The sequence below is a fragment of the Haliotis rufescens genome, unplaced genomic scaffold (genome assembly GCF_023055435.1).
Source record: "Haliotis rufescens isolate VD_foot unplaced genomic scaffold, xgHalRufe1.0.p SCAF_5, whole genome shotgun sequence".
NCBI lineage: Eukaryota > Metazoa > Mollusca > Gastropoda > Lepetellida > Haliotidae > Haliotis > Haliotis rufescens.
In genome coordinates this window covers 12,437,935-12,453,173 of record NW_025964223.1, presented here as the reverse complement: position 1 = coordinate 12,453,173, position 15,239 = coordinate 12,437,935, and the positions used below count along the sequence as shown (strand labels likewise).

The 15,239-nt window shown below is 42.6% G+C and overlaps 1 protein-coding gene across 1 annotated transcript in view; it reads right to left on the bottom strand.

Moving 5' to 3' along the window:
- Positions 1–12,990, bottom strand: part of LOC124138223 (amino acid transporter AVT1A-like) — a 16,512-nt gene extending 3,522 nt beyond the window's left edge. The window contains exons 1-8 of the mRNA XM_046504768.2: positions 12,857–12,990; positions 7,566–7,606; positions 6,418–6,523; positions 5,100–5,268; positions 3,652–3,840; positions 2,696–2,940; positions 1,070–1,276; positions 1–106 (exon numbers count right to left, since the gene is read on the bottom strand). The exon at positions 1–106 is cut by the window's left edge and continues 84 nt beyond it. Of these exons, the coding sequence (XP_046360724.2) occupies positions 1–106; positions 1,070–1,276; positions 2,696–2,940; positions 3,652–3,840; positions 5,100–5,268; positions 6,418–6,523; positions 7,566–7,601 (1,058 nt within the window). The 5' untranslated portion in view covers positions 7,602–7,606; positions 12,857–12,990. The remainder of the gene's footprint in view (positions 107–1,069; positions 1,277–2,695; positions 2,941–3,651; positions 3,841–5,099; positions 5,269–6,417; positions 6,524–7,565; positions 7,607–12,856) is intronic.
- Between the last annotated feature and the right edge of the window lie 2,249 nt (positions 12,991–15,239).

Sequence of the window (15,239 nt, the reverse complement as noted above, 5' to 3'; positions counted from 1 at the left end):
CCACCCACCAAGGCAAGGATTGCGCCGAAGTGAGGAATACTCTCCGCCACGAATAGCACCACCGCCACAATACCCGTACGCAGCAGACAGCGCTTTATGCCGAATGCTGAAGAGGAGAGAACGGGAAAGATTACTCATTCAGAACTTGCAAATAAGAAGACGAATCCTGTTGTAGCCAAATCAGGCTTAGGATGTGTATTTACAATATAGTACCCAGTATAAACTTCTCACTGCTTCTGTAATGGCTTGGCCGCTCGACCGGCGAAATGAATGGCGTAAATTTTTAACCTTTCACTGTATGGACTGGGATGTATTGCCAAACGCTCGACTCGCTCACATGTGTAACGTCTGGCTGAAGATGTGGTGGTGGTGATGATGGTGATAGTGATGATTGTGATGATGGTGGTGGTCGGGATGTTTATATGGATTGTGGCGGTTACGATGATAATATTGTTGATAGGGTGAGGGATAGGTGTGGAATCTGATGAGTGGGTGAGTTGGGTTAAAAGCCGCTTTGAAAGGTATTCCAATTACAGCTGTGTCCGATTAATGTAAGAGGAAAGCCCGAAGTGATGCAGGTCTCGGACATCAACCACTTCGGCGAAACCCTAGAGCACGGGTATGGTGCTGACAAGCCTAGAAACATAATCAGGACGGAACTTGGATTCGAACCCAGCATCATAGGGTCTGTCACACCAAGAGGATGCGGCGCCTAAGACGACTTGGACATCCGTGCCAAAAAGTTAAGGTTCGCCCAATTCTGTCATGGCATGCAAAATTAGCTGTAGTAATATGAAATAATCGGGTGATCCATAACTTTTTTGTCGTAGTATGATATGTGGTGTTAATGTATGCTATGTTGCAGTGGTCATGTTCATGTCGATGATGAGTTTGATGGGGTTGTTGGTGATAGTGATTCTGGATGATGATGATGATGATGATGATGATGATGGGGGCGTTGGTGATAGTGATTCTTGATGAAGATGATGATGATCATGATGATGATGAAGATGGGAGCGTTGGTGATAGTGATTCTGGATGATGATGATAAATGTGGTCAACGACGGACCTTTTGGTATCTTGAAGATCTCCTCAAGCTCCTGGGCGAAAGGGTTGAGAACGATGATGAAGGCACAGAGTAGATGGATGGTGATGACAATCTCGACCACATACAGCATGGGGCCGCTGCTCACCGTCTTAAGCACGTTGGGATCAAGTTTCTTGCCGTACACGAAGTAGCCGACTGTCGACACCGGCAGGTACATCGCCAACACAACTACAACAGGGACACGAGGCTAGATGGGGTGTAGACACTGGCAGGAACATCTCCAAAACAAGGCAAATATCTCCTTATTTCACCATAAAGCCATGCCATAAAGACAGATAGGTCCCATCTTTTTAAGCATTTTTAGGAAATAGTATCTATAAACTCACCACACCCATAACATAAAGACAACCAAGTCAATAACACAGAAAACGAGGTTCAGCTAACAGTTTTCAACTGATAAAGTTAGTAACCTTTATTTAGAATACTAGGATCACCTTCCCGAAGCAAGAGCTTCCACGAGCATATTTATTACTTATTAGCCAAATCAAGCCCACTTTCCTGTGCTTAATATGATTGGACTATTACACATATCAATAGTCCAATCGGAGAACGTTTCACAAAATCAACATCCGGGTTCCATAAACATGGCCGCTGCCATAGATTATCGATTTGACGCTGAAGTCTTTTCAACAATTAAGCGAAGACAAGTTTTTTCAAGTTTTAAATGAAGTCGCCCAAGACCTGTGCTCTTAACCGGCGCTATGACGAGTACAGTCATTCCCAGAACTGGTACACCTTCGTATGAAAGTGATTTACCGCTGCCGGCCTTTGTTGACACGAATGTGTCTTTTCCCAACCTTTAAACCCCTCAACGATTGCTTTTGTCTGTCTGTCAGGGATGAAACCGCGAAAGTTTTTCGTTATCTGATTAACAAGGTTGTCGTCATCTTTGAAGTCATACAAGCTATAAACAGCGATCTGACTAGATATCACGTTTTCATTATAAGGGACACAACTCTGATCTACGCGAGGTGGCGCCACAATCAAGGCAAGAAAAACGGTCCTAATGTAGCAAGGGCAGAAACTATGATTCATACAGGCTAGTGGACACGCTTGCCTCGGGAAGATGTACAAGGACATTTACTTGATATTCTAGAAGGTACAACTAGAAGCACTGAATGGATTTCCACTTCACATGATGTACATGATTTAAAAGAGATCAGGCACCCGGATGTCGGCTAAGTGTGCCCGCACGCACGCACGCACGCACGCACGTACACACACACGCACACCAAATATTAAGATGCCATTATTTCGATGGATTCTTTTACCGCTGACCTGTTACTGCGTCTGCATACTAAACTACCCACCCTGTCAATCAAAGGTCCATGCTTGCCGCAAAAGGCGACTATGCTTGTCGAAAGAGGCGACTAACTGGATCGGGTGGTCAGGCTCGCTGACTTGGTTGATGCATGTCATCGTATCCCAATTGCGTGGATCGATGCTCATGATGTCAGTCACTGGATTGTCTGATCCAGACTGCATTATTTACAGACCGCCGTCATATAGCTGGAATATTGCTGAGTCCGGCGTTAAACAACAAACAAACAAACAAACAAACAATCAAAGGTCAGCAATTGTACATACTCATGTAGGCGAAAAACACAGCTCTCCCAAACTTGGACTCGTCTTTCATGTCTGCCTGGAAGGTGGGGAACGCTGGGTGCCCCCCGAACGCGAAGCAGATGGTGCCGAAGGCTGTGAAGAAGGTGAGGAACCCAGGTGGAGTGTGGACCACGGGATGGTGGTTGTGATGATTGTCAACCAGGATGTTGGAAAACAGCACAACACAGGCTATGCTGGTGGCCACCGTGGCTCCTATAGCTACAGGCCTGGAAACACAGAGGGGATGCGTGACTATATGTTTCACTAGCAGCTGTATTCAAGGCGACACATCTGTAATTTACTTCACCCAATGTACATTTCCGGGGATTATAACCTGGGTTTAAGATTGACGGGTGAACATTTAAACCACAAGGCTACCCCTTCCAGCCAACTCACACAAAAGGGAGAATGCTGTAGCAACTAAACTTCGCAATGGGAGAACGCTTGAGTCACTAAACTTTTCAATAGGAGAACGCTTGAGCCACTTGACTTCCCAGTCTTTATATGGGAGAACGCTTTAGCCACTAGACTTCCCAAAGCTATAAATGGGAGAACGCTTTAGCCACAAGACTTCCTAAAGCTATGAAAGGGGGGACGCTTTAGCCATTAGACTTCCTAAAGCCATGAAAGAGGGGGGGGGGGGGGGGGGGGGGGGGGGACGCCTTAGCCACTAGACTCTGCAAGAGCTATAAAAGGGAGATGAGCCATCTACACTGACGGGTATGGCGTTGACAACAGTCAAGACAAGACCCGGCGAGGCTGCAGCCATCTACACTGACCGGAATGGCGTCGACAAGCCAAGGATCACAATCGGGACGAATCTGGGTTTCGAGCCAGCAGGAAGTGGTTAGCATCCCTGTCTATAGACAGAAGCATGATATTTTTTAATCATATACCTGTATTTATATGTATTATGCAAGGCGAGAAAACGTTCTCACCAGAAATCCTTGGGCGTACCGAGCCACGACAGCGGGGTAAGAACTCCCGCCACAATGATGAGCCAATAGCAGAAGGACACGTTGGCATGCACGTCAGCCAGCAGACTCTGGATGTTCTCGGAGGCGAGGAGAAGGAAGACCACTGACACCCCGAACAGTGTGAAGTTGATGGAGAACGACACAAGGTACCTGGAAGTAGAGCCGTGGTGGGATAAAACAGTGAATGGTTTTGTGTGTTTATTGTTTAATAAAACACTCAGCAATATTCCAGCTATATGGCAGCGGTCTGTAAATAATCGAGTCTGGAGCGGACAGTCCAGTGATTGGTATCATGACCATCGATTTAATCAAGTGGGATGACAAGCATCAACCAAGTCAGCGAGCATGACCATCCGATCCTGTTTGTCGCCTCTTGTTACAAGCATTGGTTGTTGAAAATCGATTCTAATCCGGATCTTCGCGGGTAGTCAGTGCATGAATGGCTGGTAGGCTGGCTTGTTGTTTAACGCCGCACTCAGCAATATTCCATCTATATGACGGCGGTCTGTAAATAATCGAGTCTTGACCAGACAATCCAGTGATTGATATCATGAGCATCGATCCGCGCAATTGGGATACGATGACGTGCATCAACCAAGTCAGCGAGCCTCACCACCCGATCCCGTTCGTCGCCTCTTACGACAAGCATAGTCGCCCTTTATCGCAAGCATGGGTTGCTGAAGACCTATTCTACCCCGGATCTTCACGGGTATGGTATGTATGAAACAAGTCTGTGTGTCATCGTAGCCTGTCCACGTGACTCGCCGCTCAACAACTTGTTTTTCTGGACCATTCTTAAATATTTACAGGTTATTTACAGGTTTCTGTGACAGTTGTAATTATAAGTGAGTGAGTGGGTGTGTGAGTGAGTAGGGTTTTATGCCGCTTTTAGCAATATTCCAACAATATCATGGCGGGGGACACCAGAATTGGGCTTCACACATTTTACCCGGGGGGGAATCGAACTCGGGTCTTATAGTTGCCGAGAGGGGACATCGCTTTCTCGCGACTTATTACGGCCGTAAGAAAACAAGATATGTGCATCGCGGTCGGGTAGCCTAGTGGTTAAAGCGTTTGCTCGTCACGCCGAAGTCCCGGGTTCGATTCCCGACATGGATACAATATGTGAAGCCCATTTCTGGTGTCCCCCGCCGTGATATTGCTGGAATATTGCTAAAAGCGGCGTAAAACCATACTCACTCACTCACTGTATCGAAAACAATAAAATACTTTGTTGCAAGGTGGGGTTTTTTCAAATGATTCTGATGTAGCTGTAGATGAAAAATTATCTAATATCGATACCAAATCCCTGAGGCAGTCGTGAAATAACACTACAAAGCGAATCAACATTGCACCCCACCCCCAACCGAATATCAAATGGTCGATCTCTAACGGCACCTCCGACGTACCTGCCTGGTTTCCCATATGTCACTTCGCCGATAGCTGGGTACGGGTACCTGACCTGACCCTGGTACTCCTCGTACCTCTCCCTGACCAGGCACCACGCCCTCCCAAGCACGTCCCCCGTGTAGGCCGAGATGATACAGCACAGCAGGATCAACACGAGGCCAATCCAACCTGAACACAATGGTGAGGAGTTCATATCTATAGACTGGATATTACCATCGTGCATTAGTCCAGATATAACCGCCGTGTATATCATTAGTCCAAATATTACCACCGTGTATATCATTAGTCCAGATATAACCGCCGTGTATATCATTAGTCCAGATATTACCATCGTGTATATCATTAGTCCAGATATTACCATCGTGTATATCATTAGTCCAGATATAACCGCCGTGTATATCATTAGTCCAGATATTACCATCGTGTATATCATTAGTCCAGATATTACCATCGTGTATATCATTAGTCCAGATATTACCATCGTGTATATCATTAGTCCAGATATTACCATCGTGTATATCATTAGTCCAGATATAACCACCGTGTATATCATTAGTCCAGATATTACCACCGTGTATATCATTAGTCCAGATATTACCATCGTGTATATCATTAGTCCAGATATTACCATCGTGTATATCATTAGTCCAGATATTACCATCGTGTATATCATTAGTCCAGATATAACCACCGTGTATATCATTAGTCCAGACATTACTACCGTGTATATCATTAGTCCAGATATTACCACCGTGTATATCATTAGTCCAGATACAACCGCCGTGTATATCATTAGTCCAGATATTACCGCCGTGTATATCATTAGTCCAGATATTACCATCGTGTATATCATTAGTCCAGATAATACCATCGTGTATATCATTAGTCTAGATATTACCATCGTGTATATCATTAGTCCAGATATTACCACCGTGTATATCATAAGTCCAGGTATTACCACCGTGTATATCATTAGTCCAGACATTACCAACGTGTATATCATTAGTCCAGACATTACCACCGTGTATATCATTAGTCCAGATATTACCACCGACTGTCGTAAGTATGGGAGTTTTGGTATTCGTAACCTTAAGTTTACTTCGTAAACGAAAATCTTGTACTAAAATTACTTATCTTAAAAAGTAAAAAAGTTGTTTAAGTAAATAAAAAATCAGATGTAAGGCCTAATGCCCACTAAGACTTTACATGTAATTATTTCGAATTGTTGAATTAATGCTATCACACTAACAATGGATAATGATCATTAAAAAGTAAGTTACGGTCACAGTCCATGTTGTCATAAACTGTGTATCTCACCTGCACCCTCCACGGCGCTCGGTAACGCCAGCACCCCCGACCCCGCAATTTCCCCAACGATGAAGACGGCGGCAGTCCATATCGTCAACCCGTGAGGCTCGTTACCCTGAACAAACGACAAACAGTATGTATACTAGCCACATTAAGAAACTGTGCACGGAGAAAATATAGATATAAGGGCACACCGTCCATATATGAAATATAGGTTTGAACACAGCAATTATTGGAGACATTCAAACGCTCATGCACGTGCCATGCGATATGACGTCATTGATGGGGGCCTATGGACGTGCAATGTGTAACTGCACGTGCATCCTGTGCAGCTGTACACAGCATGTGCAACTCAAAATTCGCTGTCACTTTGGAAAGCATGATCTGTGGTCATTCAAAAATTCAAAACTTCTCAGGCGCAGACACAAGCATATCACAAGCAAATCATGCCAAGATTGACAGCTGACTGTTGTCAGTCTGGAAGCAGGTCGTTGTTGGTCGTAATAGTAACACATTCTCGTTTCCTGCGCGCATGTACACCGTCGTGTATATCAGCGCCATTCCACTCAGTGCTTCTCGATCCGTTCACCAGAGAAAGGCTCCTCTTTAGAGGTGAGGTGAAATTGGGTTTAACGTCGCGTCCAAGATTATTGCACTTATATAGCGACGTGCATGCACGTGTATGTGTGTGTGTGTGGCTGCTTGTACTAGTCCGGACTGATGCCGATTTATAGTGCTAGCTCACTGAGATACCATGCCGCAGTTTAACATGAATACCCTACTCAGACACAATGTACTGACTCCGAGCCGACCAGTCCTTGTTTTAGTCCCTTAATGCCGAGCGCCAGACAGGGTAACAACAAGTACAATCTTTTAACGTCTTTTTGTATGACGCGGCCCGGGATCGAACCCTGGACCTTCCGCTCTCCGGGCGGACGCTCTACCACAAGACCACGGAGGCGGTCGCTCCTCTTTAGAGCAAATGTATTTAAGCGGAAATGTTGTATTCCAATGAGAGACTATTCAGAGAACAACTGAACATCTGTTTTGAATTAGTTTCAAACCAGTTGTTTATTCTCAACACCGAAACTTCTACCATAAGTATAATAAAGGGGAAAAGTAAAACCCATTATGCGGTGTGTATATGATTGTCTCACCTGGACGAGCAGGTCCTTGTCATAGTTAACCGCCATTATGTCTGAAAATAATTAAATGCAATTAAAAAAAACCCCATTTTGGCTTATATTGCACACAACGTATTTTCACGGTCATATCGCTTGTCATGATGTATAATGGCAGTAATTCTGTATCGTGGTCGCAGAGTTGCGCCCCTTTGTCGAGCACGGATCCCCTGATCACCTCGGGGTTATCTCGCTCATTAAACTCACACGCCGTGGTATAACTGAAATAATAACTACAACTTTATCGAAAAGATAGCTCATATTAGAAAACGACACCTGAATTTGCTTGGCTTTTTGGTCAGTTATAAAAAAGTGGTACTTCAGGCAAATAATTAAACTATCTCTTGAAGATCATCCTCGATTAACCACGGAGTCCATAGTAGAATATCTTTTTTCACGACGTAATACATCTGGTTATCGAACATGTGGAGAGATGTCATATTTTGTGGCACCTGACGCTAACTGCAAACGAAATCAGTTATGTCTGACGAAACGGTACCCTCTCATTAGAATCCCACTGGTTGTACAGCTTAACGAACAATGTATGGTGAGTGTATACAAACCAACTGACTGTCACCTCACGGTGATAATGGGATAATCCAACAAAGACCAAGTTAAGATAAGAGTTATTTATTTTGATATTATACCAATGACATTTTCTAGGAAGAATTCTATAATGGTTTTACCACGTTGCATGATGTATATTAATAACAAAACAAAAATATGTACGGAAATAAAATGTATTTGAAGCACAATTTTTGTTCACATATTTTGTTCATTTCTTCTCAGTTGGTGGCCAACAGCATCCGGGTACTCAGCAGGAGTCTTCTGTGCTTGTTGATGAAGGTAGTCCTCATGTCGAGCAAGTCGACTTTCAATTCCTGTGTAGATTATATTGCGCTTTAGTGGTGCAGCGCAACTTTACCGTGTTGATCTTCTTTATCACCCAATGAAGCGATAAACGTATGGATGGTGGTGTCAAAGGACACAGCCGGCTGTGAAATCCTTCCAGCTTGTTGGTCCGAGGTCTTTAAAGATTCCGCCGGTAGAATCCGGGGTAGAATAGGTTTTCAGCAACCCATGCTTGCCGTAAAAGGCGACTATGCTTGTCGTAAAAGGCGACTAACGGGATCGGGTAGTCAGGCTCGCTGACTTGGTTGATGCATGTCATCATATCCCAATTGCGTGGTTCGATGCTCATGATGTCAATCACTGGATTGTCTGGTCCAGACTCGATTATTTACAGACCGCCGTCATATAGCTGGAATATTGCTGAGCGCGGCGTTAAACAACAAACCAACCCACCAACCACAATTCAGCCCAGTAATACCCTCCGCACTCCGGGCAGACGCTCTACCGCTAGACCACGGAGGCGGTCTTAGTACTCAAAAGAAGCAAAAGAACATGCCAGTCTACTCAAGACCGAAGTTCTGCAGAGGCTGAACAGACCTCCATCCCCGTTCAGAAAGACCGAGGTCACATTGTGTGCTTACTAAACCCAGCCACACTGATAACGCTTACCAGATGTACGTATCATCAGCCTTGTGCCTTGCCAGCTGGTATTGATAACAGGAAAGCGGATTGAACAAAGTGCAAGATCAGTTACAAAACGACAAGGATGAGTTGCTGAAGACCTATTCTACCCTGGATCTTCACGGATCAATTTAACAATAAGCTGGGATATATATACCTGATATACTGTTCAAAGCCGTGTTCAGCCCAAATCCATCTCTCTACTCAAATAATAGCCTCTCAAATATTCCGGAGATTCCCGAGAGAGTGTAACATCATACAATGTATTTATGTGATGGAATGACGCATAACGTACTTGATGCAACTGCTGCTCAATAAACCGTGCTGTGGTTGTTTGTATTGAAGTTTAGTATTTCCGCTATGCCAAATTTGTTCCGTAATCTTTTTAATATTTAATATTGTTCAAATTAATTTCATCGAAATGGTGTGTGAACTGAGCGGCACCCTTACTTACAGCAACGACGATCATACCACAGCTATTGACCACATGACACGAACCTTCGTTGACAGAGAATGGATACATATGCGTTGACTCGTTTAAAGTCATATTTGATGTGTGAAGATCCGGGTTAGAATAGGTCTTCAGCAACCCATGCTTGCCGTAAAATGCGACTGTGCTTGTCGCGAGAGGCGACTAACGAGATCGGGTGGTCAGGCTCGCCGACTTGGTTGATGCATGTCATCAATCCCAATTGCGTGGATCGATGCTCATGATATTAATCACTGGATTGTCTGGTCCAGACTCGACTATTTACAGACCGCCGTCATAAAGCTGGAATATTGCTGAGTGTGGTGTTAAACAACATACAAACCAACCAACCGTCATATTTGATGTAGTCAACATAATATTTCGCGCGAAGTTTCAACGGTGACGGGTCAAACTGTACCATGCGTAAAAAAATCCGTCAATAGCAATCAGCAGTTTGTTTGTTTGTTGTTGTCAGCAATATTCCAGCTATGTGACGGCGACTGTACCAAAGTGATATGCTTATAGTTATTATTATTTCAAATAAACATAATAAGAGCTGCAACTAAATTAACACGATATTGGAATATATTATTTGTGGTAAAATATTAGGTTTAGATACAATTTCTTCCGGTCATTGCATCAAAATTATTTTACGTTATGTCACTGAGTATTTTTTAACTGAATCATTGGCAGGGCTGGGACAAAATGTGTGTTCCGCTGATTGCTATCTCAGGCTAAGTGTACAAGAAAATACACAGAGTAATTTTAATCTTTGCATATAGAACAATACCCAGCATAACAAGAAACACAATTTAAAGGGGCCAGTGATGTTTTATCGCAAATGTCACATTTGTATTGACCAAGTTTATTATCACCTATTCGTTTACCTGAGAGATACGAGAGGATGCCCTCTTGCCAACAGTCAATATAGGTGAGGTGAGGGGAGGTGAAATTGGGTTTAACGTCGCGTCCAAGATTATTGCACTTATATAGCGACGTGCATGCATGAATACCCCACTCAGACACAGTATACTGACTACGAGCCGACCAGTCCTTGTTTTAGTCCCTTAATGCTGAGCGCCAGACAGGGTAAAAACAAGTACAATCTTTTAACGTCTTTTGGTATGACGCGGCCCGGGATCGAACCCTGGACCTTCCGCTCTCCGGGCGGACGTTCTACCACAAGACCACGGAGGCGGTTCAGTCAATATAGAGATATTAATGCTTAGTTTAATTAAGGCGAACAAGACTACTCGTATTTTTCGCATTAATTTCAAGATTTACACTAATAAATACGGTATATACTCGAATATCCATTAGAATAGGTCCCCGGCAACCTATCCGGGTCCCGTTCCACAAATCGACAGTAGCGTTCAGGTGTTTCTTACTCGCATACATAAACATAGGATAAGATAAGATAAGAATATAGTTCATTATTGTGTCACACGGCATAGCATAATCATTTACATACGGTAATACATACATGTATTAGATTTTTTAACATAGACGGTGCGTTGTCCGGACAAAATGGCCTATGAGAAACATAAAACCAAGTAAATACATGGATAAAAATAATTAAAAAAAATAAAACTGTCTAACATCAATTTCATTGAAAGCACTGGATGTACTATGAAAAGATACAAATGTGGTTTGCTCTGTGGGTTGTAATATTTGACATAGGCGTGTGTAGTTATAAATTGTATGGTACCAATATCACGAAAATATGATATAACACGCCAAATCAGGAGAAAGTATTCAGGAGAAATTCTTTCAACTTTTATATATGGAGGGTACAGTTGGAGCAAGAGATGGAACGAACGCATCACACTGCGTTATAAAGACAGTTTAACCAGTGGGACATATTCTAAAAGGTTATATAGTAAAGAAGTTTTGTTGCCTAATTCAAAACTTAAATCTGAGCACATTTCACAAAAAGTCAGTTTCATCCTCAACTTCGTGATTGTCACAAAATGTACACACACGTTCATGGCGAGGACTGGTGGGTCGTGAAAGTCGACCAAGGGTTTAAAATAGGACACTAGGATGAGATCTATCCAGAACAGAGCGTAGGAAGCGCTAAGATCGCTTTGTAGGACGGGGCCCTGATGGTAACATTCATCACCACTCGCCCCTTTCCGTAACCTGGAAGAAGACTCGTCCCCTAATCGATGAATGTTATGTGCTAAAATACCACAAACCAATCAGAATGCGCGTATGACTGCGCGTAATTCGGTCAAAGAATCCCGCAGGAATAATTTTTTATTTTACATGTCTGGCATCTGAAACTATAGTATTACCTAAACTACAGTTAAATGTGATCAATAATAATGTAAGTCCCGGCGTGTTGTATATAGCATGTGGAATATAAATGTTAAATGGGGAAATTAACGTAAATCATTCCGCAACGAGTTTACAATTATTTTGGCTATGCCCGTTTGCGCTCGGAATCCAGTCGCAAAAAATCCTCGAGAGGGGCACGAGTCTATTCGGCTTGTCCCGGGATAACACGAGTTTGTCACGACTGTGATGTCTTTGTAGGAGGCATTCGTGCATTCGGTGCGGGATGGTTCACATATATTTCCCCAAATATTATATGTATTTCAGATGCAAGTTACAGCACATCGGGACATGCGGAATTAACAGTATGATTGACATTTATAAGTTGCTATAATGAACAAGGGTATTGTTACAGCATATCTGTAACAAATCCATTATACCAGCAAATAGCAGAACAAATTAAATATGTATTTATTATAGTATGTATTAGATTTGAAAGTGATAAGAATCATTATACATTGATTTACGTTAATTATCAATTATACGTTAAACCCAACTCACTCCAACACCCCGTACAACGCATTGTCTCTCTTCAGTAATAGGGAAACAATCAGTTTCTGAAACACTGAAATCAAACTTGCTGGACTGTCAGATAACCAGAGTAAAGCTACCCTTTAACAACCATCACTCCATTAAAATTTGACACGAACGTTGCTTCCTTGTTCAAATCTAACAGTAAAAGTACTCCTCTCAAACTTACATCAATAATTTCACAACAACATTTTGATCTAAGCCAACCGTTACTCAGATAACCAGAGTAAAGCTACCCTTTAACAACCATCACTCCATTAATATTTGACACGAACGTTGCTTCCTTGTTCAAATCTAACAGTAAAAGTACTCCTCTCAAACTTACATCAATAATTTCACAACAACATTTTGATCCAAGCCAACCGTTAAATGTAAATCATGAATATTCTCAACCCACCTTTTTATCGTCAGAGGGAAGGGACGGTTTTTCTGATTTCACTCAATGTTTTCCTGCCGGTGTCGTTATCACTCACGTGATGGTCTGTCATGTCATTCAGTGTGTGTCCCGTGTCACCGTCACGCTGATACCCGCCTGTCTGTGTGCCGGTATCGGGTTGCCTATACGCCTGACCTATATATACATATACATATGACAAGGTACATGTATTGTTTGCAGGCCACGTGCTGTCGGGACCTAGGCCTGTATCAGTTGTTGTTCAATGCAATGGAGTACTCGGATAAGCACCGTTAGTTCAAGGTGTGGGAGGTTATTATTTGAATATATGCATACATAGAAACCATGAGTTATGTATGGCTTGAGGGGATCGTTCGAGCTAAATGCGTTCGTCTATAAATTATTATTTTTTATCTATATCCTACCTCAGTGTGTGTGTGTGTGTGTGTGTGTGTGTGTGTTGTTATTTCTCTATGTGTGAGGTGTACTGTGTGTGCAATGTATGTATATGGTGTGAGTGTGTTTTGTCTCTATGTGTGTGTGTGTGTGTATGGTGTGCGTGTGTGTGTGCGTGCGTGCGTGCGTGCTTTGTCTTTATGTGTGTGTGTATGGTGTGCGTGTGTGTTCGTGCGTGTGTGTTTTGTCACTATGTGTGTGTATGGTGTGGGTGGGTGTGCGTGTGTTTCCTGTTTGTATCTGTGTTTTCACTATATGTGTACAGCTACCCCCTCCCCCCCACCCCCTCTCCCACACTCCCACACGCACACACACACACACGCGCACACACACACGCGCGCGCACACACACACACACACACACGCACGCACGCACACACACACACACACGCACACACACACACACACCTCTCCACAGATGCGATGGAAATGTCCTCCACGTGTCTTCTGTACCATTTTTGTTAAAAGCTTTACTGATTGCACAATCGATACTGAAACTGAATTATTCTTGATTTAAAAACTTTCAAATATATTCTATATAAGTAGCCACTGGTACGTAAATTTGTACATTTTGTGAGTTGATATCATTTGTCATTAACATATCAGATTTAAAGTCATTATCCAAGAACAGAGAGAGATGTAGACCATAACTTGTATTACTTGCTACACTTGAATAATACGTGGAATTCATCTTCAATTTCACCTCTAACAAACTGAGTAAGGATAAGATTTATGGATGAACAACTTCTTTATTACAATTAGGAGCAACGTTTCGGTGTAGGTTCTAACACCGTTATCAAGTAAGTGATTACTCGCTAGATAACGGTGGTGGAACCCATCACAGCACAGGTTGGATGTTACTAATATCATGTGAAATCCATAGAAAAGAAAAAAACAAAACACATGTGAATAATAGATTCCTTACATAGATACCTAGTTACGTTTAAGATAATCATCCTACTGCTTTCACAGTTTAAAACATTGCAGAGGACATCTGCATTCTTCCATTATTAGACCCGACCGCGTCATACCAAAAGACGTTAAAAGATGGTACTTGTTGTTACCCTGTCTGGCGCTCGGCATTAAGGGGCTAAAACAAGGACTGGTCGGCTCGGAGTCAGTATACTGTGTCTGAGTGGGGTATTCATATTAAACTGCGGCATGGTATCTCAGTGAGCTAGCACTATAAATCGGCATCAGTCCGGACTAGTACATGCAGCCACACAAACACACACACATACATGCACGTCGCTATATAAGTGCAATAATCTTGGACGCGACGTTAAACCCAATTTCACCTCACCTTCCATTATTACTTCATCTAGTAATTAACTACCCTTACTTACTTGGCTATGTAAACACCTATTACATCAAGAATTGCTTGACTTCTTCGCACATTTACCAATACCCCAAAACGTTTGAAATATGTGGTATGTCCTTTTTCGATGGCAGCATAATATTCTGGTCCTATATCTCCTTACCATAGTAATACTGGTGCAATTTTTACGGTCAAAAAGTTACACAGGTAAGCTTGAACAGCGAGATGTTTCCAAGCTAATGACCACATTCATATTGAACAAACATTAAACCCGAATATTAATAGTAAATTACTTGCTTAACCAAAAATTTCCATACGCCCATCTTTCCTTTTTGGCAACTATTCCATTTCTGAACACAATTATGTTTGTTCTATTCAAATTTACCACTAATCCTCATTTCAAACAAAAGAATTGTAATATATTTAAGTGTTTTTGTAACCCACTTACTCTCTCACCGTTTTATTATTCAAACGTGAAGTTACCAACATGTGACATGTAGCAATATTAATCAGACAATCCAGTGATTGACATCATGAGTATCGGTCCATGGAATTGGGATACGATGACATGCATCAACCAAGTCAGCGAGCCTGACCACCCGACCCCGTTAGT